Source organism: Cydia amplana, chromosome Z, assembly GCF_948474715.1.
Source record: "Cydia amplana chromosome Z, ilCydAmpl1.1, whole genome shotgun sequence".
NCBI classification, from domain to species: Eukaryota; Metazoa; Arthropoda; class Insecta; order Lepidoptera; family Tortricidae; genus Cydia; species Cydia amplana.
Genome location: NC_086096.1, coordinates 35656197 through 35680259, shown reverse-complemented (window position 1 = coordinate 35680259; position 24063 = coordinate 35656197). Strand labels below are relative to the sequence as shown.

The window sequence follows — 24063 nt, the reverse complement described above, 5'->3', positions numbered from 1 at the left end:
ATGTGGATTTAAAAATCTTACGAATATGATATTTTGCGGTAAGTCACGCTCATGATAAAGGGATACAATATGCACATTCAATTGCTAGTACTTATGCAAACAAAAGTTTTATGTTTCAATTTTCGGATGTAGGAAAAAAAACGTTGTTTTTTTGCAGTTATAAAACTTATAAATCAACGATCGCAATGTGGATTGATTGAAAAGTTGTCTTACAAATGTAGGTATTGCATATTTGTTTTCTATCGTATTTTCTCAGAAAAGTTCGTATTGATCATGTTAGTTCAGTCAATGTCAGTACTTTTTGTACGGAGACTGACTAAAATAGCAAGACATGTTCGTAAGTTTCCGTGAAGATACGATGGAAAATAATTATGCACTAGGTACACCGATATGGGGACATAAAAAGAGATAGGCATAGGAGTATAGTAACATTAAAGTATTAATAAACATGAAAGCTAAATTGATTACGGTTAACTATTTGGTTTTCGTAGCCTTTACAATAAAAGGGTGCCACTTAAGAATCGCGAGAAGCACGGAGTTTTCCAAACAAACGTAACTTTGGAATCTGAAGAGTGATAGAGTGATAGCCATTTAAATATGTATACCCCATCGATATGATTTAAATACACTTTGGAACACAAAATAAAATGGCAAAAATGAATGTTCAATGAGCTTACACTATCTATGTACACTGAAAAATACAAACGCGTTACTCAATTTACCGTAAATCCCTACGAACTATGTAAAGTACAAACACGTTACAGTTATTAAAACCTGTTCTTTGCAATAGCAAAATATTCTAACGCCATTCAATGTACGATTGAATTTGAATACAAATATATTCGAGTAGCACCTTTGTACTTTTAAGCAAGACACGCGTGTTCGTAAGACAAAACTATATCTAAAGCTAAGCTATAATTTCGTATCTTGACATACGACCTTTGCTTAGGACGTCAGGGTGCCTAGCCAACGTACCAATCGTTAACACTCCGTGTCGTAGCATATGCATCTGTCTCTATCACTCTTCCATATTAATGGGACAGGGTCAATTGCGTTCCGTTCACTACGGAGCGTTAACGATTGGCAATATTGGCATGTTGGCTTCGCAGCCAGATATAATCTTTTCAAATAAACCAGCGTGTTTTCGAGACGAGGAAGGCATGTTCTTGGAAACCAGGCTCTATTGCTTGGGGATAAGATTAAAAGTCGTAGGAGCCGGATTCGCCGGTCTTCCCGATGCGGAAGACGTATCTGTAGACCAGGCCGGCGATGACTCCGCCGGTGATGGGGCCCACCCAGTACACCTGACAAGGAAATCAAAAATGTCATCATACCTATTTCTTAGAAGGGAAGGCATGGCAGTTACCTCGAATATCATTTTGTAAATTGTTATCACCAGACATAGGAATCCGTGGGGCAAATTTTCTTGACTTCCTATATCGATAAACTCAATTACCCCTATCTGTCAAGAAAACTTGCCTCACGGATTCCTATGTCTGGTTATCACTTATCAATATCAATTGTTAATACCCTAAGAGCGTTTTGATATTCATTGTTCGTATGTAGGCATACCTATATAATGTTTGTTGTAGTGTGCGTGACCGCTATAAACGACGCCCCCGCGGCATGACTACGCGATGGAGGATCCTCCGATAATATCGGATTCGGATCGGACAATGTGAAAACGTTCTAAAGGTGTCGTATTCGTCTCTGCACAGAGATAATTTCCTATAAACTTCCTAGCCAGTTTATCCTATTTACACAGAATAGACTAATTTACCTATCTTTGGCAGCATCCTAGCATCCAACTACTAATTTTTGCTCCCGAGACGCAACAATAGGGCACTCAAGCCCACAGTAAATTGACCCTTGCCTCTAAAGACATAGGGACCACTTTACCAACTTGTGTAGAACAAAGCTATCGGACAATACCGGAGAAAGTGAAATCACAGTAAGTTATGTAACAACGCTATGGAACTCTGTTTTATAGTAATAGTTACGAGAAATGGTATTAGTAGTCTACTAGGCTTTTTTATGTTACCGGCAATTTTCAGAAGTTGAATAAAAATTTAAATGATTCGATATTCTAGGCTACGTAACTATACTTATTAGGAGACGAATTGTATCAATAGATTATTAATCAGTGAGAAAAAAATAGTCCGTAGACCATAAGTTAAAAATGGGTGCGGATTTCAATCAAGATTTAATTGAGATGATATTCATAATTTTAATATTCTTTACTGGGAAGTGCACGAGTAAGTAATCTGTCGCTTAGTAAAAGGTCTAGTCTGCAGTGTGAAAAGTCAGACAACGTCTGAAATCAACCACTAACTACATACATCTTGTGTATATGCAATAGACTCGCGAGTGTAGAGAAAAATGTGTCGATCACTAGTCGCTATCCTGCCGCCAACAGGAGGGCTGTCTACACACAACGCACAAGGTACGAGTAATGCTCTGGTTTCCTAGGATAGCGGTGCCGTCATATAGCGGCCGTCTCCATACAAATACTACGACATCCATATTTAGCCGTATTATTTAGTATGGAGACGACCGCTATATGTCGGCACCTCTATCCTATGAATACCGATCTTAAGAAGGCATTTTGTTATTATAATGGGTGCTTACCCAGTGGCTAGCCCAGTAGCCCATGACGAGAGCTGGTCCGAAAGAGCGCGCCGGATTCATGCTGGAGCCAGTGAACGGGATCTGTACAAAAAATACACAATATACAAAAAAATACAATTTACAGTCATCTCGATTTAATTAGCAGTTGCATAAAAACTTGTAAAACAGACAGGTATTTAAAATGTATCACTAATAATAAGTGTTAGGTCTACTAGCGGCTATATTAACATAAAAAAACCGCACTAATGCCCACTTGGACCATCCCACTATCCCGCGGTTAAGTGGTTAAACCGTTAACCTAGTGTCAAATTGTACTGTAACCATGGTAACTCCAGGTTTAACCGATTAATCCCGGGTTAGTGGAATGGTGCAAGTGGGTGTATGGGTTTCCGTATGCAGCACGAGTGATCGCTGCGTATTCTTTTTGGTACACCCAGCTGCAAAAGGGCATGTATGTGTGGTGCAAGTGTCCATGCACTTTTGCAGCTCGCTGTACTTGTGGTACTGTCAAAAGTGGTCACCCAATTCAATCAAGAGTGATCACTAAAGAAAGGACGCATGGCACAAGGAATTTTATTTCGCGTGTTTATATTGCTGTCCCGCTCGCACAGGGTCATTGACCGCCGGCATCATGTGCGGGCTCCAGTTCCAGCAATATAATTACGCGCGTGCGATAGAGATAGGAACAAGCGAGTCGATGTACGAAATTCCTGGTACAGTCGCCATCAGATATATCGGAGCGGCCGAGGTGCTCAAACATATCTGAACACGACTCTAACGCCTTGACAATAGAGGCGAATTCAGATATTTGTGAGCGCCTTAGTCGCTCCGATATATCTGTCTTTAATCAGTCACTCTATAGGGCACTTACGCAGGCAGCGTGGCAGGCCGTGATGCTGAGGCCGATGGCCAGAGGCGCCGAACCTTTGACGTCATTACGGCGGCTGTCGCACACGCCGTTGACTACCAGCACCAGCACGAACGTGATCAGGGCCTCAATGAGCACGGCCTGTGGAACAGAAAATAAGGTCGGGTGTTTAATCCTCCGTCACGCGAAAACGGATTTTGATGATAGTTGGAACTCAAATAGGTTATAATTAGGTTTATAATCTAGAAAAGGACATATGTGACGTTCCACGGTAAAAGGTACCTTATGGCCGCTGGCGCTTACGTCGCATAGCGCCGCAATAATATTGGAGCGGCGTTAATTATAGCGTAAGCGCCAACCGCCATAAGGTACCTTTACCCGTGGGACCCACTATAAGGGTTGCGAAATGTGTTGCAATTTAGTATGAAATGAGATTATTGAGATTAGAGTCTGGGAGTCTGGCTACTGAAGTATTAGACAATTATTTGGCGGTAAGTTAAAAAGTACTTAGGCTGGCGCACTTTGTGTAGTAGGAATTATAGTTTTGATACTAGAAAATATATTTTGATTTTCTGTGCATACGTAAGGTACCTAAGGAAATGAGTTAAACATAAGTACGTTGACGTGCACTCAAAGTCAGCTCACATAATTTCTACCACTATGTACATTCAACGACAAACACATATATGTTACACTTTCTCACCATATACCACTGTAACAAGGCGAAAAATGAAATGTACCTATAGTGTAAATAAAACCAAGATCGATAATAGCGTAATATTAATCCATCACCAAAAAAATTACATAATTACTATGCCAAATATGCTAAATGCTAAGTATCAAAATATTTTTAGCATTAGAAAGAACTTGCAAGAAGGTAAGCGATCTTGACATGTCTTTTAATTGAAAAACGCTTTTTAAAAATAAAAAAACTATTACTTATGAAAGCAGAAGAATATAAATGATCGTATTAGATTCATAATTGTTACATATTTGCCGAAACTTATTTTAAAAATGTGTTTTTCAATTAAAAGACACATCAAGATTGTTTACCTTATTTCTAAAGCTTAAAACAACGAACTATAGATTGTTTACGACTTGTAAACACTGCAGTTTTTCGTTATACGAGTAACAACGCTTCACGTCGACTTCGCACATTGTCGTAAATATTTACGAGCTTAGGTAAATAATGCTTAAAATAATAGTTTGCGAACCTCACTCGGAACCCCTTATAAACCGCGAACAATTTGAATGAATGACAAATTGACAACAGACTTTTAGATTATTTTTAATCATAGACAATTGGTGATACAACAAGGAAATATGTATCAACAATATTTGGCTAGCCAGACTCTACTAAGGCGGAGGAGGGCAGTTTACGACGGACAGAGGCGTAGATAATAAGTTACGCACACGCTAGCGAATATGTCAGTGTCAAACTAGTGGTAGCCGTTAGGTACAGCCGTCAGGATGAATTTTGGATCTTAGGCTAGCTTAGTTTAGTTAGTAGGTTTGTTTTATAGGTCGTAAATAAAAAAAAATGTAAGTAGGTATGTAACTTACCTGCCCATCGGTGATGTTTTGCCCGGGTAGCGTCATGCCGAACCCAGGACTCTTCACTTCAACGTCGGGGACGGCCAACTGTTGAAAAAAAAAACATTAATAATTCGTCTATGGTAGGACCTAATGTTTAGTTATAACTTCATCTAATTTTAGTTGACTGTTCCCTTGAAGGCGACGTTCTGAGCCATCGTGCCTATAGCACCTAGAACTGTTATTGAATCGTTGGTCTGGTTCACGTAGACTTTCAATAAACTCATTCTTTGATTCGAATTTAAAAACTGCGTACTTATATAAAATACACAGCGGTAGGTCGAGGAGTATGTGTGAACCGTCTTAGTTACACGTGTCCACACACGCGGGAAAGCCGTGCAGTCTCGAACCATATCTTAAGGTCACTCGCAAATATTATTGATTGCTAATTGATCGATCGGTCGTGTAGTTCCGAAGGTGAGCGAGACGCATTGAAGATTTGCAACGTTCCTGTTGATATAAGGGCTGCAGTTTCATACTTTAACGTAGGTACCTATTTGCTTAGTTAGTTAATTATGGAAAAAATTATGTAACTTCGACAGACCTATCTTCATAAAGTACTTTTAAAGAGTTGGTTAAATACTCGAGCTACTTGTGTTTAAATTAAGAACAGAAGAACTCGACTCAGTTTTACGAGACCCTGCGAAAACATGGCCTAGCTAATTTGTCTAGCGGTGACTCACGCGGACGGACAGCAAAGCAAAAGCTATCAACGACGACTATGCTATCAGAAAACGAAACTAACAACCGGGGTCATTTATTTTGTTAATTCTATCTATTTATTATCTTCTCCACTCTCTCACTTATTCACTTGCTTGCAAGCAAGTGAATAAGTGCATCTTTGAACTTCGAATTGCAAACGTGCGATGAACGATTGTGCGACACATCGCTATTTGTCGAGCAAACGATTATCGCGGTTCCGAACAAAAGTTGGTATCGCCAAACCATTCTGTCGAGCAACTATCGCGATTTCGAAGTTCAAAGACGCACTCAGTCTGAATAGAAGGTTTACGACCCCGCGGACTATTGAAGTTACATCCTATTCAACCGACCGATGAAATACCGCAATGTAACGAACGAGTTCCCGCACCGCCTAAAGAAGCGCTTAGTGTGTTGGACATATCTTGAAAGACTATGCAGCTAAACCGAAGGTTACATAAAAAGTTAATTAAGATATCATTTAGACTGAAAAAATGCAGTTCAATCGCTCTTTTTCCTTCTAATCTGCACGTTAATCGTTTCTCAAAACTGTCAGGTGTGTGCATGGTCTCAATAAGATCACTTAATAACGCCTTTGAGCTGTCACCGCTAACAAGACGCATCTCGCGAAGGCCGTTACGATTCCTTTATGTAAGTACCACCTTTATGCCAGTGTCAGGGCAAACGACACATGTGTATGCGAAAGGGAATCAGTTTTAATGTTTATGGTAGGCGTGTGTAGGTCTGGGTAGGTACTAGGATAGGTACAAAGCGTTTTTACATTGTCCGAACCGTGTCGGATGTCGACAACCACGACGAAGTAAAATGTGAAAATAGCTTTTTTATTTGTAATAAAAACGTATTTTTTAAAACTTTACTTCAGAACTCAATAAGCTTAAAAGGGCCTGATGCCATGGGGCACTCTTTCTCCAAAGGTCCGACATCCAATATCGGATATAGGACAATCCCCAGTATCCTCACTTCGCATTTTACGTTGTCCTGTTAGAAGTAGTTCGCGCGACCATAAGCAATGTCAAAATTTTCATGGGGTACGTTTTGCCATACTACTTATACCAACCGAGGCCCGTGAAGAACGACGGAAAATCATGGTAGGTAGACGGTACCTGTTGGTTGGTTACTGGGGGCCTGAGCATCACAGTTGAGCATTGTTATAATAGGCTACATGACTAATTTTCATTTATGGTATCAATCGATCGGGTTTGTTTTTAGGATCAAATGTCTATATGGGACCCATTGCATTAAAGTAACACAAAAGTCAGAAATTGTAGTCAAAGGCCGACAGTCGCACTTCACTCGCGAAACGCCCTAAACAAAACGTTAAGGGAACGTGACGTCAAGGTCTCTGGGAGCGCATCTTGTAGTATGGACAAAACAAGAAAATTGCGTTTTTGTCGGTGAAATATTGCGTTTATGTATATAGTTGCTGTACAATATTTTTTTTGGATGAAATGTAAGGAATCGCATGGTACCCTTACTTTGATCGTTTCTGGAAGTTAAAAAAAACTTAAATTTTGAAACTTTCAGGTACTGTATTTTTGTAATTTTTCGATATTTTATTTTAATATCCACATTATTGTGATAAATTGCTCGTTTGCTATCTATTTTACTAGATTTTGTTATAAAATTCAACATGTGTCATCATCCCTATAGACCAGTGGTTCCTAACCTTTTCAGTCCGGTCACCCCTATGACTAACTAGGGAACCTGATTTTACCCCTCTTCCCAATGGTAATAAAAAATAAAACGTGTACGTTCTTGTTAGGGGGGCTATATAAGGCTCCAAAGCCTATGTATCACTGCGACCATCGCTGATCTATTGTGATCGTTTGTTGTATTGTTATATTAGGTTAGCTTATTACCCCCGTAAAATACCAGTTTTACCCCCACGGGGGTAATTACCCTCAGGTTAGGAACCACTGCTATAGATGGATACTTACCCTGATGAAGGCAGCACCCGCCACGGCGCCCAGGCACTGCACCACGATGTAGAACAGCGCCTTAATGATCTTGACCTCCCCGGCCGCCAGCAGCCCCAAGGTCACCGCGGGGTTGATGTGCCCGCCGGACACGTGCCCGATCGTCTGGCAACAACACAAATAAACAGGTAAGTATATTTTTAATATCACACGTTTCCGGTAACAGAAAATGTAGTAACAAATAATGTTTTTCGCAGGTAAGGATTCAAAATAACTTTCGCATACAAGCATTTTCATATGCCGTAGTTTCTCGTGATTACTAAAATAAATATAAATGGCAGTAAAAGCTATACGCTGCATTCGACCATGATCTTTATTTCATCTCATTTGGATTTCATTTCGACATCATTCGCAGTGTGAGATGCATTGGGATAACTTCGAAAGCTTTCTTTTTCAAAATTACCCCGTTTTCGAAATTATCTCAATGCACCTTAATTAGTTAAAGTAGTAGATACCTTTCGTAACCACAACCAGCTCCATGGTCATTAAAAGCTCATACAAGTAGTATAAAACACCGAAGACATGGCAAATACAGTTGCCGTACAAAATCGTGCAATCGCAGTATCCGTTAACCCTATCCTATAACGTTTTGACATTTCTATCACAACATGGTAATGGTACTACGTTAATTCACTCTGGTTGGGTTGTTCGAATAGTTTTTATACTTGGGTTAGTTTAGGTTTAGTTTTATTGCTAAATTATTTCTTAGTTTATCAACATTTCAAATTGTTAAGTAGGTACAGCAAATTGTGATAGATTGAAGAGTCAGCCCTTAATCAGCTTGCTTGTGCTACTTGGGTGCCCTTTACGGATTAACCCTGTGTTAACTTAACCACAAACATATGCTACTGAACACTGCGACATAATTAGTACGTTCTATGTAGACCTTCGATTGATCAGTAACGTAAAGTTATTTGTGTCGTTTCCAAGCAAAAAGCCCCACTTTGTCGCATGCCATAAGGACGCTTTGACAGGTTATTCGTATAAAGATACAAGCAAGTCTCGTCCTTATGGACCACATTTAGTTGAATCCTCTCACATCACCTCACCGTGCAATTTATGGGTTACTGCAGATTTTATCAATTTACACGATGTTAAGCTTTAAATATTATAAATCTCAATTAAATCTCTTGTTGGCATAATTGTAATTACAAAAGTAGCTGAACTTATGATTTCTTACTATTTTGCTACGATCACCTAAGAGATGCGGGTTTTATTTAGGAACTTCTGCGTTAGATCGTTTATTCTGACAGATTTTTCGAAACTTTTATGTCGTGCCGGAAGCAGGTTTAGACTAAACAAAACAAATAATCATGTGCAAGTTTTCTCACGATATTTTCTCACACCGAAAGGTATTTTTCAGACGGGAGATATACTCGTACCACTTGCCCGTAATACCACGTGCACTAGTGCCTGGTGAGACCGGAGCGAATCAGCAACATTACAAAACGCTAAAAACCACAAGCACTCCTAAAGTCAGGCGAGATTGAACCCCCGACGATTAACCCTATGAAAGTCAAAGCGATCAATATGATTTATGTAGGTAGGTACAGATATTTGTGGCGTGTATTCATATGAAATTTAGTACACGATTGGTATGGTTATAGAATGATTGGGTAGTAAATTGGTTAATCTAAAACAGTTTTTCTACTCCAGCACTTAAATGTGTCAATTAAATGACTGACAGTGATATCTAAAGCAATGTCATTTGAATGCTTTGTCTATAGGCTCATAAGATGACTGCTAGCAGTCATCTTATGAGTATAATACAACTGCTTTATTTTTTTTTAAAGATACAAGTTCCGATCATCTTGATTGAAAGAGGTATGTTTTCATTTACAATAATAACTCTTTTTTTTTTTAAATAATAACTCAATTTTTTTTAAATAATAACTCTTTTTTTTTATAATAACTCTTTTTTTTTTAATAATAACTCTTTTTTTTAAAAATAACTCTTTTTTTTAATAATAACTCTTTTTTTTTTTTTTTTTTTTTTTTTTTTTTTTTTTTTTTTTTTTTTTTTTTTTTTTTTTTTTTTTTTTTTTTTGCTGCAGCTGTCATAGAAAAAGTAATGTATGCAACAGCTCATAATTGGTTCTTAAAATTCTCGGGTCTTTTTTTACAAAACTCGACTACGTCTCGTTTTGTAACTTCGACCCTTGAATTTTAAGAACCCTTATTATATCACTGTTGCATAAACTACTATTAAACGACACATTTAATGTACAATAAAATGTGATATAACGTAATGGACCCTATAATGGACGTGGAACCGGTAATGGGACATAAAACCACAAATCCTCTAAAATAAGTATGTAAAAGTAGTTTATAAACACTGGCAATATTTTACCATAAATAAGAGTCATAGAGCTGTTTAAGTTTGACTTTTTATTAATTTCGGTTAATTTTTAAGAAATTGGCGCCAACCCAAAAGTTGTCGTGTCACTGGAAAAAATAACCAGTAAGAATTCTTAACAACTTCGCTAAGAGAGGTGAGTTCATATATTAAATTGTAATTAATTATTACTTGGTGTAAACTAGAATGTGTTTTGTTAATTGCATTTACCATGAGATAAGGTATACAACACATTATGTTGTGACTCTAGAGATGTATAAAAAATAGTGGTATTTTGCCCAATCCCATTATAGGAGCTGTAAAACTGCATACCTCCTATGATGGGATAATTTACATAATGATGCTTGCCATGGCGTAATTTCATGTTTAAACAATACAGAAGTATAATGTAGTTACTCGTACGAACTATGTCAGGAGGTCTTCTCGGACTTCGGATAAATTAATATCGTTTTTACAAAATTTTATTTAACTTGCCCTGTTAGTTTGTATACAGGGTGGATTTTCTTTTTGGGTCAGTGAGGGCAGCTACCAGATCCCGTGCTGCGACGAGAAAACGGTCTTAGAAAACCTTCCCTCGATTTCAAATTAATGAAGATTGGCTTTTACAGATTTTGGAAAAAACATACAGGGTGCGAGAAAAAGGTAATTTTTGACAATCTTTTTTTTGATGCCAATCGATCCCATTCCTATTGAGGATCAAAAGCTTGTATGGAACTAAAAAAAAATTTCCGGCTAGAAAAGATTACGAAAAGTCACATGGCTATTTCATCTTGCTGCGTATACGCAAAAGGGGGAGGGGAGTTAGGTGCGCGGGACGGAGTAAGCTTCTTACCAACTACCTATTTATTTGTAAAAACTACGTCGCTCGTCGTTGTAACCGGACTTGAGGGACGGATTTTGAGTCAATTTCCGTCGTTAAAAGCGATCGGTCGTTATAAGCGGAGTCGTAATAAACGGTTGTACTTTCATAGTAGCTCATACTAAAACCAAACAAGTGCCTATACTTACGTCGCTATAAGCGGTTGGTTGTTATATGCGAAGTCGTACTAATCGGACTCTACTGTACAAGCCTTATTGAGATTACTGGGACTACGTCGACTTGTGTATACAGGGTGCCCTATGTATACACAAGTCTGTAGGGTATGGATAACCTTCTAACCACCGACAGGGCACCTTAGGATGGTCCAGAAAATGCACTTATAGGTCTAATAAAAGTTTCGTGGTTTTCGAGATAATCGCACTTTTCTAAATTTTAAGCTATTAAAAAAGACAGAAAAGTTCGATTATCTCGAAAACCACAAAACTTTTACTAGACCTATAAGTGCATTTACTGGGCACCCTGTATACATGATTGTCCTTTAGCATTTCTTTAGACTTAACTTATACTTTAGTCATCATCCAACACCATAAAACATTACAAATGCATCATAGACGTTACTGTAATAATACTCATACTAATGATAGCAAGATCTACGATTCTACCTAAGGCCGGCCATTCCTTTTTTGGTAATATCTAATCGGAATTAGTAAAATTGCGCGAGTTGTGATGACTAAAAATCTAAAGTTCCCACGATACAGTAATACGACCTACACAATATATTCAAACCAATTTTATGGGTCACCAGTGATTAACAGAGTACTGCGGCCGTGGCATTGACAACATTTGGAGTATAAATTAGCAATTAATATTAAATATGTTGGTTTTATAATAGTTATGAATCAGAGCGGTGGGCCTTGGCGGAACGGTGGGGGTCACCGCATGACCCGCGGGCGAAAACTGGAAATAAGTATCGTGTGTGTTAAGTACGAATCACACTACGAAGATATATTGATAATAAAAACATCCGCAGGAATCCCAATACCTTACTCCGATATTTCCAGTATTTCTTAGTATAAGAGTGACACAACGCGCATTTGGTTAGCTTGAAAAAAATTAATGATTTTCTACCAAATAACGTCTAAGTCCTATATTGAAACTGTGGTGAAAATCAAGGCGACAAAGGTACTTAATTAGGGCTCATTTACAAAATAAGATCTTGCACATAGCTATGTGCAAGATCTTATTCGAATCTAAAGCAGCTGCTTTTGCGATTAACGTAAATAATTTGAAAGTTATTGATACTAAAAATATCTTCTATGCGCAGAGTGTGAATCGGACATAAAAGTACTATGACAGCATCGCGTATGTATCGATAAACGCCGGTGCTCTCAGCGTTATATGCCTCATAAACATATATTTAATAACGGTTACCTCAGCTATCACATCACTAATTTAAGGGCCGTTTCCTGATGGTTATTCGTTATTTATGTCCGATACACGGAAGAGGGAAATCCATTAGATGCCATTAAAGTCATATTTGCTGTAGTAGGTACATTAGAAAAAATAAGTATATGATTATCTCAGAATCAGACTGACTTAAAAAAAAACATTGTTTTATGATCAGATATCACAAAAAAAATTTTCTCGCAAGAAAGCAAAAAGGGTTGTGAACTCCTGGACTGAGAGCCCTTTCACACTAGACCTATACGCGTTGACAATAAATAAGATCTGTACACTACACTACTTATTTATATCTCAGTATGTGCAGATTAAATGCTACAAATACAAACGGAAAGGGCTTTAGAAATTAAACAAAATGGAACCCTTTCACTTTGAAATAAAGTTCAAACTCATGCTAGCCTTATACCTACAGTTAAACTTTGGCGTTCTAATCTAACAAGGACAATACTTCAGACAAAAAATAAAAGCTGCGGTAAAATGCACTTATGTACCAATCAAATACTATAAAGTCAATAAACTAGGTTAGTTTAACGCAATTGACGCATAAGTGAACGTGCACATATTATCAATACATACATATGTACCTACTAAAGTACCTACGGGTATTTCGAAATTGTAGGAATGAATGAGATAAGAATGATTTTATATGCTTTACAAACAGATTTATGCACTATAGTATTAATAGCTGAAACGGAGATCTTCGCTGACGCTTCGGTCAATAATAGTGATCACGAGTGAAATATATGCTTCCGACTCTTATTCGCCGCTCTCGGCTCGCCCAGCAAAACTCACCAGGCCGCGTAGCCAACATGCTAATCGCTTACGCTCCGTAGCGATCGAAACGCAACTGTCACTGTCGCACTAATATGGAAGAGTGATAGAGAGACACACAGCGTTTCGTTGTCGAAGCGATAGCGATTGTCACTTTGTCTAGGCCGGCTGGGGCCTGTTCAAGGTACGAACATGTCTACTTTCCTCATACATTTTCAGTAAAGTCATATGGTGGTCACGAGTCAAACAGGCCCCAGAGTGACAGCACACACGGCGCATGGTCACCATGGTATTTCTCAATACACATCACTCCCTATTCATCATCCCTCCCATTAGGGGTTAGTACAATAAAGCCATATGGTAAATCACGAGTTAAAAAGGCGCCCAGCCGAGCTAGCACATTATTGGTGCGACAGTACGTCGCCGCGAGATAGACTACCTGTCCCTCTTTAATTAATACAGTTAGAAAAAGACGGGTAGTCTATCTCGCGGCGAGATACTGTCGCGCCAATAATATGCTAGGCCCGCAGAGTGACAGCACGGCACACACGGCGCACGGTCACCGTGGCATTTCTCGACACACCTCGCACCCGGTTCGTCGAACCGCGCGTATAATTCACGTAATACTAATGGCTCAGTCGCGATCAAGGGCGCCTACAATCCCTAACGGAACCATGTGAGTCATGAGCGGCAGCGGAAGAGGATTGTATCCGCTGTGCAAAGCGTCGCGTAGCGTAGAATGGTCTTGCTTCGTCGATCGGCCGATGAAGGCGTAATCTACGTCATCAGACTAAAAATAAGTTTTCTCGGTGTATTCCCATCTGTCCCCGTCGGGTATAGATGGGAATAGGTGTTTTATATAAATAAAATAAGTAAACGAATCAATCGTGGGATGGGGACAAACAAGAATTACTTGGATACTATAATGGAAAGCCACAAAAAATCATATTGTTATTGGCCATATGGATAACCCGTCTGGCCTAGTCGGTAGTGGCCCTGCCTGTTAAGCCGATGGTCCTGGGTTCGAATCCCGGTAAGGACATTTATTTGTGTGATGAGCACGGATATTTGTAATGGCTGTTTCCTATGTATCTATATCTAAGTATGTATTGATCTATGCAAGTATGTATATCGTCGCCTAGTAGCCATATTACAAGCTTTGCTTAGTTTGGGGCTACGTCGATGTGTGTGTGATTGTCCCCAAAATATTTATTTATTTCTCGTATATTGCAGGTAGTTTTACATATGGCTCTCACCGTCACTATTTCGACGGCGATAGCGGAATTACACATACATATAGCCCATGTAGGAATTTAGTTTTTCTGCCCGCTAGTCTCTTGTGACCTAAGCTCTGCGCAACCGTATCACACATGCATATGGAAATTCTCCACCGGACGTATCAATCTATTTTATGTACCTACGAACAATCCATTTATCACATTTGAATGTAATAAAATTAAGTATTTCTTTCATTTACTTCTGCTAACCCTTAAGTCCATAGCAGCAACCTACTTGCCATCATACCTAAAACAAAAACGCATCGCAACAATAAGAACTACGGTTCGAAATCCAATGAATAGAAAGGAATGTTAAATATTTTAAGCGTTAAATTCAATTGAATGTAGGTATTTTAATGTAAGATAATTATCTTTCCGCTAGTTTCTCATGCCTTGCGCCCAGCTCAACTGTATCGCACATCATCATCTTCCTCGCGTTGTACCGGCATTTTGCCACGGCTCATGGGAGCCTGAGGTCCGCTTGGCAACTAATCCCAGTAATTGGCGTGGGCACTAGTTTTACGAAAGCGACTCCCATCTGACCTTCCAACCCAGAGGGTAAACTAGGCCCGTATTGGGATTAGTCCGGTTTCCTCACGATGTTTTCCTTCACCGAAGAGCGACTGTTAAATATCAAATGATATTTCGCCCGCTAGTCTCCTGTGACCTACGCTCTGCGCAACCGTATCGCACGTATGCACATGGAAATACCTTCTCCACCGGACGTGAAATTCACGATATTTATTTTAATGTATAATAATTTAGTTTTTCGTTTTTCTGTCCGCTAGTCTCTTATGCCTCGCGCCCAGCGCAACGGTATCACACATGCACATGGAGATACCTTCTCCCCCGGACGTATCAATCTATTTCATGTACTATTTCATTCACGAACCGACTCTGCCGGTTATTTAATCTGTGTTTACAGCCTTTTAATGAGATGACCATTTATTTTTAATGTTACAACATCTTTAATTAGTGTTATTAAATGTTTTTGATAATAAAGTTATATATGGATGTCTATTTATCACGACGTTTCAATGTAAGAAGGCACAGGATTTCCTTTATAATTATTTATATTTTGTTTAATTTTAAACGTATGTATTTAAAATGTAATGATTTTAATGAATTTTACAACACAAAAACGATGTTATTATTTATATGTTAGTATTATTATATAACCAAACCAAAAAATATGTTGTACTCATATGCCGTGTAAATAATTAACACATAAATGATTAAATATAAATAAATTGGGCTTACTACTATTACAAACTGGAAATTTACCTCGTATTCAATATTTTTTTGTAGTATGTAGTCATGATAAAAAAATTGAAATTGAAATCGTTTTAAAAAAATTATAAAATCAAACCTAGAAATAAGTCACCATTTGTTTCGTGTCGGGTAAATATAAACTATTTAAAATAAAAATACGTTTATACTTTTTCTCCCCTTAACCCTTTGACTGCCAAATACGTAAAACAGAATAGATGCGCGCGACCGCGACTACAGAGGGGCTACCGCGAAAACCGAATTTCGCAAATTGCGGGCATTTTTCTCTGTCACTCTAATTACGCCTTCATTGGAGTAAAAGAGAAAGATCCCCGTAATTTGCGTAATTCGGTTTTCGCGGTAGCCCCTCAGCCCAATATCAAAGTGCGTGCACTCTACATCTATGGGGTCCAAGTGGTTACCTAATTAAATCACTATCAAACAATTTATTTCCATGCCCTTTCCGGCTGGCATCCACCGTGTCGCTTGTGTTAATTACGCCGTCTAATTGCGCCTGGCATTCTATTGTCTGCTGATGAGACAACACGCCTAATGGTCTCGGGTGTGGCCGCTCGTGGCCGCTAATCAAATGATTAAGCTGTAATACAACTTGACTACCGGGTGTGAACATGCTGTATAATTTCTACATTAATCAGGAGTTTCATTAATTAGAATAAGTATTTCACACAGGTAAAAGGTATTTTTGCTATTGTTTTTTTGTATATTTTTATAAATGTTTTTGAACGTTTCGTAATAGGCTGCAAAACAACATGTTTCGCATGCTTAACAAGCGTACAAGGCGCGCCGGCAATTCATTGTCTTATGAACATTGTCGGCCTACGCCGCCAAACTGTCCACGTGCGCACGTGGCGCTACAGCCTATATTGCAATTAATTGCATTATACATATATATTTTTTATAACTCTGAATGTTTTTTTTTATGAAAATAAATGCAATCATAATTAAGATACGTATTTAGAAATACCAGATGATAGAAAAAAACTTGATTAAAACAACGATAAACCTTTAGTTGGCCAACCCTGGGACGCGTAAGTGACCCTAAGGGCCATTTGAACCATCCCACTAACCCGAGGTTAAGCGGTTAAACCGTTAACCCAGTGTCATACTGGTACCTACCCAATGGTAACTCCAAGTTTACCGGTTAACCCCGGGTTAGTGCGATGGTGCAAGTGGCACTTAGTGATATTAGACGGGTCTAACACAGTAAGGTAGAAAAAAATGAAATAGGAAAATCCACAGAACAAGTAGAATGGCGATGCGAGCAGGGTACGTGTCGCCGCCGGTTTTGAGCAAACGCTCGCATGCTACTCGCCCGCGCTGACCGAAAACCGAAGTAAACATGCCTTTTGCGCCACAATAACGTTCAGATTAAGAAGCCAGACATCAAATCTGTCTAAAGGAGGCGTATCCATTCACCACGCACACAAGGCGCTAGCTAGTTTTTACTACCGTTGCGCGAGTGTTAGTAAATGTGGAGAGGAACGAGCGGCGAAACCGGTTCCGATACTAACTGCGCGCGATAGCCATTCTAACCTCTTTAATATGTTCTGTGGGAAAATCAATAAATATAGGCACCCTGTAGGTTATAAAATATTCTTAATGAAGTAGTGCGTGCACAGGTGGGCCGCGGTATATCGCACTCACATGTGCGACCTGATTAAACCGGCCAATCGCGTTCGAGACACTTATCTAAAGGCATTGCGCTTGCACATTTGATACTATTCACTTATATGGTCTAAAATAAGGTACCTGCGCCAAAGAAAAGGTTCTAAGCTTGCCTACTTTCAAAATGTCATACTTTTTTTTTGTATTTACGGAATAGTTTATAATGTTATTTCTGTTTTATTTTACAAATCACATCAATTTATTATGACAGATACTTGTGCGAACTGCGGGCTTAGCACGGGCGTATCATATTGCACGTGGTATGATACGTTGTCTTCTAACGTTATTGGTAAATTTGTCATATCGCTGAGCATGGCCCCGAGCTACGATAAGCCTACCACGTCGATATTGAATAAAGTTATCGACTATCATACGATAGTGACCACGACTGTCTATGCGTAGAGCTTATGAAAAATCTATTCAATGGCTGCCCTTATTCATATGTCGGACGTGTGTCGGACATAGTTTGAACATGAATAGTCAATTTTATTACTACACTTCCAAATTGAAAAGTGTTTAAATGAGTGACAGCTTTATACAAATTGACCTACATTATAACATGCACGGATAATCGTGTTTGACAATTGAGTCAATTGACAATAATTTGACATTGACAAGCATCGCGTACGCGCGTGATCAGTGAAAATATCAGAATACAAACCAAGTTGAAGAAAAATACTGATTTGCTGTGAAATCTAAAGAAAATGCCACGCATAATGTAAGTTTCTCTAAAAACCAATAATTTATTTACAGAAAAAGTTATAATTCGTTTGATCATAAATGATTTTGTCATGAATATGTTTTTCAGTCGATTCTTTGACGCAGAAGAAAATGCTAGCAAAATATATAACTCAGCATCCCCTGTTCGCTTACAGGGAGTACAGGGAGGACCATGAGCCTCTCGGAAGCCAGAGATAAGTGCAGTGCTGCATACAAGTTCTATGAGAGCACGATCCGTACAGATCAGTGGCATCAGTGGCAGCAGGCATGGAAGTCGGTAAGTACTATGCTAATAATTAATACAGATCAACCTCATCTCAAACTAAGCAAAGTTTGTAGTATGGACACAAGAAACATCCATAACTTAGCATTACTTAAAACATTCAGTGCCAGCGCGAGCTACGCGCTTCGAGTGTAGCCGATAACACGGGAAAAACCGTATGTAGCAAAAAGCGCCTACGAACAGTGAACTCCCCTAGTGAGTCGCTGGCAGTTAATGTGTTAATGTTTGTTGTTTATCTTGTTGATATTAGCCCAAATCCAGTTTCTAACTACCGTTGCAGGTAGGGTCATCAAGTCATCACTGAATACAATTTAGCTGTTAAATGTGTCAATTATCTATAAATTCTATTTTTATTGTCAGACTTGTCGTTAATTGAGCTGCAAAGTTAGAAAAATCAATGTGGCAGCAACCCAGGCTCCGCTAGCAGTGAGCGGTAACTCAACCAATTACCGGGAGAACTGGCTTGTCTAAAATGGATCCAGAAGAATCAAGGATTGGAGATGTAAGTACACCTTTCTTAAACTAAAATCATGAAGAGTTTATTGTGCCATTTAAAACTATTGACACTGATCTTCTACTATGACTATGTTCTACTAAGTGACAAAAGTTTGTTAAAAACTGTTCTATGACTACTATAATTGCATGAAGTTGTCATGGCAACAATGGATGTTGTAAAAGTTGATCCAACTGTAGATTAATTACCTAACTAGAAAGTTCTAGTTTGTTATACTTGTTTTTGGTAAACTAGAGTTAACAACATTGAAAGATACACTACTAAACTACCAATTGACATTTTTTTCACACTGCAGAAAAAGGTCATAATGATTGTAACAACAATTAAAAACTTTGGAACCCGTAGACCTCACTTTCAAAATTGTTTTTTTACCCTGTCTGAATATTGTAGAAGCTGGTTTTGTATGTAAGAATTCAAGTGTATTGACAAAAGAAAAACACCACCACACTTTGTGCCATGAATCTAAGACATAAGGATAAAATATTATTAATATTTAATTTTTATGTACAGTCTAACTGCACAGGTAAAAAGGCATTCGACTGCAGTTTCCAAACCGGCTTTACCTGTGCAGTTGAACTGTACAGTGTACATGCTAAACTGCGCAGGCATAGCCTAGTGTGTATTGCCAGCAGTTTAATTGAAAGATTTAAGTAGGTACTCTTATTTTAAATGTTTTCATTTGCAATACCCTAAGTGGTTTGATTGTATACGTGACAATGGGAAGAATTATGATTTTAGCAGCCTATGTATGTAGGTATGTATGTATGTGTGTGGGTATGTTTGTGTCGTGTATTACCCTAGCATAAAAGCTTAACTACTGAGACAAATATTGTTGAATAAGATGTTCATTGGTATGTTTTTATGCCGCAGGTGGCATAGACTACACTTTAATACATAATAGGTACTCTTTAATAAAATAATAAAAACAAAAATGCTTTAAATAACGGATTAATAGTTACTGGAACAAAATTTAATTTATTTTCAGTCGAAACGAAATCGGACCAATGAAACTATAAAATCCCCCTGACTTAAAAACGACAGCTTTCTAAAAATGACATTAATTTCTTATAATTTGCAAATGAACCTCTGTACTAGCCTGCGCCACTATAGAATCATGACCTCATCTAATCTATTTGTTTCTGTTTCAGTCATAACATATTGGAGGACACTCAAGTTATCGAGGACACGATAGAAATTAACTAAAATCTGCAGCCTCAATTATTTAATGACTTATTTAGAAAAGGGATAGTCATAATATTTAGCTATAGAACGAGAGAGTGCGCCAAAAAAAAGTTCTGACTTTCTGCCTGGAACACACTTCTCAGCAGGCACGTCCATGCATTTCGAAGTCAATAGTAAAAGTGTTTATTTGTTAAGCATATGTAGGTGAAACTATTACAGTGGTATTTAAAAGGTTTTTTCTAACAAACCTTTAAGTTGCAATGTATGTATCAAGTACATATTACAAGATAAATTAGACCCCACGTCTCTTTATTCGATTGAGCTAAAACTTAATATACATTATTTAAGTTGGGTGATAACTGATAACGCAATATTATGGTACCACCGAATATCTGATGATGGACGCAGGATGTGGGCAAAGAAACTCTTTGATATATATAAAGCAACCTAATTTGTGTTTGGGTTTCTTAGAAATTGTTTTTATGAGTAGGTATTAATTGCCTGTTAAGGCCCCAGTACACAATGCGCCATTCTGGGGGACGCATTTATGCGTTAGAGGGAGCAAGTGATATTGCTATCTCATTCTACCGCATGGCTGCGTCCCTTGGTTTGGCCGGCGATGGCCCATTGTGTACAGGGGCCTTTATAGTCGGCAATAAAAACTTTTATCAAAAATATCATTTTTATTTGACAAGATATGTACTTACCACCTTATTCATAAAACTTTACGGACCTGATTTAGTTAAATAATTTTTTATCCCTTTCTTTCAAATACATAAGGGAGCCGGTCTACCTAGCTTTATTTGACGTTCATAAGCGCATTGTAATTATGCCTACTTGAATAAACTATCTTTTATCTTATCTTTATCTAAGTCAAAATGACAGATAAAGACAAACGATTCATAGCTAATTCAGGGCAGTAACACTTTTATGAATAATGCCACTAGGCTAAGCGTATTATGAGACGCAGGCGACGCAGTTCATGCAGCGCAGCACAGAGCAGATTTTGTAAAGTATGGAACGTCCTTACTCTGGAGTGTGCGTACCTAAAGGACGTTCTATACTTTACAAAAATCGCTCTGTGCTGCGCTGCGTGACCTACGTCGCCTGCGTCTCAGCATACGCTTAAGTTTCCGTCACACAGGCGCGTTTCCCGGGCGGGGCGTGAGCGTTTTATATGTAAAAGCGGCGCGCCCCGCTAACGCCCCGCCCGGAAAACGCGCCTGTGTGACGAAGCCTTTAGCCTTACGGCTTGGCCATGACATTGCTCGACTGGCTTCGGCTAAGGCGACAACCATAGGTTGTAGCGAGACACAGCGATCGGACCTTTCGTTCCCATCTAGCCTTCCCTGCCTTAGCCGGAGCCAGTCGCGCAATGTGGCCAACGCGTTAGTATTTTTATAGTTTACCCCGCGACATCATTAGTAGTTTGTTTCAGTTCTTATAAATTGAAATATATGTCATACACTAAAGATAAAGTGATCAAGTCCACCGGTGGCCAAGGCTGGAAACGAGGCAGGGTACGCGGCTAACGTCCCAAATTCTCTTATGTAAGTACATATATATGTTTTGACGACCGGTCTGGTCTAATGGGTAGTCACCCTGCCTGTGAAGCCGCGGTCCTGGTTCGAATCCCGGTAAGGGCATTAATTTGTGTGATGAGCACAGATATTTGTTCCCGAGTCATGGATGTTTTCTATGTATTTAAGTATTTGTATATTATATATATTAGTCTAAGAGCTAGCCACGGAAATAGGTACTTATGCAATTTATAGAGCAACGAAATCCCTCTAGTTAGTGGGCCATACTATCATTATTAATTAATCCAGCATGGCAGCAGTTCAGCGGTGGGTGTGTGAGTGGATGGGCAACAAAGGGGTTCCGTGGCTAACTCTCCGGTTATATCGTTGTCTGAGTACTCTGAGTGTGTCTGAGACCAAAACACTTTTTCCCTTTTCAGGTCATTACTATGTATACCTATACATTACGGCCCTCGCTCCGAGCCGTTCCTGGTGCAAAAGCTGCCCATAGTAATCCAGCGTTGAAAAGTTGCTAGCATCATGGGCACTTTCGCACCGGGGACGACAATTAATGATTTGTTTGTATACCATAATTTAATGTGAAAATAAACTTGGTTTATCTTTTTGGCAATAGTTGTGTTATTTACCCATTTATAATATTCTCTACAGCAGCACAGAGCCGATATTGTTAAGAGCCCATCAACGTGCACACTAGCGCCACTGCTAAATAATCGTGATTATTTCAAATTAACGTCAGGTATTTAAAAAAGGGGGCCGCTACGTACTGTATTTTGTATTTGGGGCATTATCTATGAAAAGGGACCTTATTGTCGATGGCGCTTACATCGCGCGGCATTATATTTATATCGGAGCATCTTTAATAATGACGTAAGCGCCATCGACAATAAGGTCCCTTTTCATAGATTCCGTCACATTTAAGTACCTCTTGAATACATCAAACTAGTTTTTATGTTGCTGGATTCTTCAATCTATGCGTCCAAAGTTAAAACGGCCGTTTTTGTTTTAAGTTCATAGATCGGCGAATCCAGCAACATAAAACTAGTTTGATGTATTCAAAAGTTACTTTAATACTATGTAGATACAATACGTAGCGGCCCCCTTTAAAAAAATCTTTCGTTAAATTTAAATTATCACGATTATTTAGCAGTGGCGCTAGTGTGCACGTTGACGGGCTCTTAACTTACCTAGTAAACATAGAAGACTGACAACAGTGCCAACGCCGCGAGAATATTGACATTGTTGTTAATGGATTTAACATAGTTTTTTAAAATTTAACATTAATTATTAGAGTATTAAACTCTGTCTGACCGTAGTTATAGTTACTAAAGTAGGTAGACTTATAGCATAATAGAGCATTTAGGAATATTCTTATTTAACCTTTTGACCGCCACAGACTAACTAGATGCGTCTTTAAATAAGAACGTGCTTAAAATGCTTTAATTATACTATAGTGTATATATATGAAAGTCGGATTAAATACGTTTAGAAGCTATAAGTAGTAACAGTGACAGATTTTGTACGCTAAAATGAAAAATAAGAATAAGCGACACCTACATGCGGGGAATGCTGTTTTGTATGAAGATTGACCATAGAAAAATAGGTAAATAGATGAGGTAGGTATTTGTGTGATAGTAAAACATAGTTGGTTATAGGCGAAATAAGTATTTATTAAGCTGGCTCGCACGCGCACATTCTCAAGAGCCCATCAACGTGCACACTAGCGCCACTGCTAAATAATCATGATTATTTCAATTTAACGAAAGATATTTAAAAAAGGGGGGCCGCTACGTACTGTATCTTGTATTAAAGTACCTTGTGAATATATCAAACTAGTTTCTATGTTGCTGAATTCGTCAATCTATAAACTCAAAACAAAAACGGCCGTTTTAACTTGGACGCATAGATTGACGAATCCAGCAACATAGAAACTAGTTTGATGTACGAGTATTCAAAAGGTACTTTAATACAAGATACAATGCGTAGCAGCCCCCTTTTTTAAATATATTTCGTTAAATTGAAATAATCACGATTACTTAGCAGTGGCGCTAGTGTGCAGGTTGATGGGCTCTTAACAACAGCCGGTTTTGTGCATGATGCTTAGGAAGTCCTCGGGGAGCGCCTTCCTTAATTTCCCCCTGTATCCACGAGAAGTTTTCTGGAAGAAAAATAAGGAAATAAGTAACAGCAGGTTCATGTGGCAGCTATGAATGAAATATTTTCACATGAGTGCAGGCTATTTGCACCCAAAATATAGCTACTAGTAACTAATCGACGGGAACGACCATTTCGGGGAATAATATCCATTGGTTTTTATATATATTATCCGCTAGTTTTTATATATATGTATTATCCATTGGAGTCTCGTGAAGAGCAATATGAACGCTTACTGATGCACACC

At 38.6% G+C, this 24063-nt stretch overlaps 1 protein-coding gene across 4 annotated transcripts in view; it reads right to left on the bottom strand.

Moving 5' to 3' along the window:
- Nucleotides 1-801: 801 nt before the first annotated feature.
- Nucleotides 802-24063, bottom strand: part of LOC134661232 (aquaporin AQPAe.a) — a 111263-nt gene continuing 88001 nt past the window's right edge. For all 4 annotated transcript variants that reach the window (XM_063517212.1, XM_063517216.1, XM_063517214.1 and 1 more), the window contains 6 exons: nucleotides 7747-7890; nucleotides 5060-5137; nucleotides 3500-3637; nucleotides 2629-2709; nucleotides 1114-1304; nucleotides 802-957 (listed from right to left, as the gene is read on the bottom strand). In XM_063517212.1, coding sequence (XP_063373282.1) covers nucleotides 1200-1304; nucleotides 2629-2709; nucleotides 3500-3637; nucleotides 5060-5137; nucleotides 7747-7890 — 546 coding nt within the window. In that variant the 3' untranslated portion in view covers nucleotides 802-957; nucleotides 1114-1199. The remainder of the gene's footprint in view (nucleotides 958-1113; nucleotides 1305-2628; nucleotides 2710-3499; nucleotides 3638-5059; nucleotides 5138-7746; nucleotides 7891-24063) is intronic.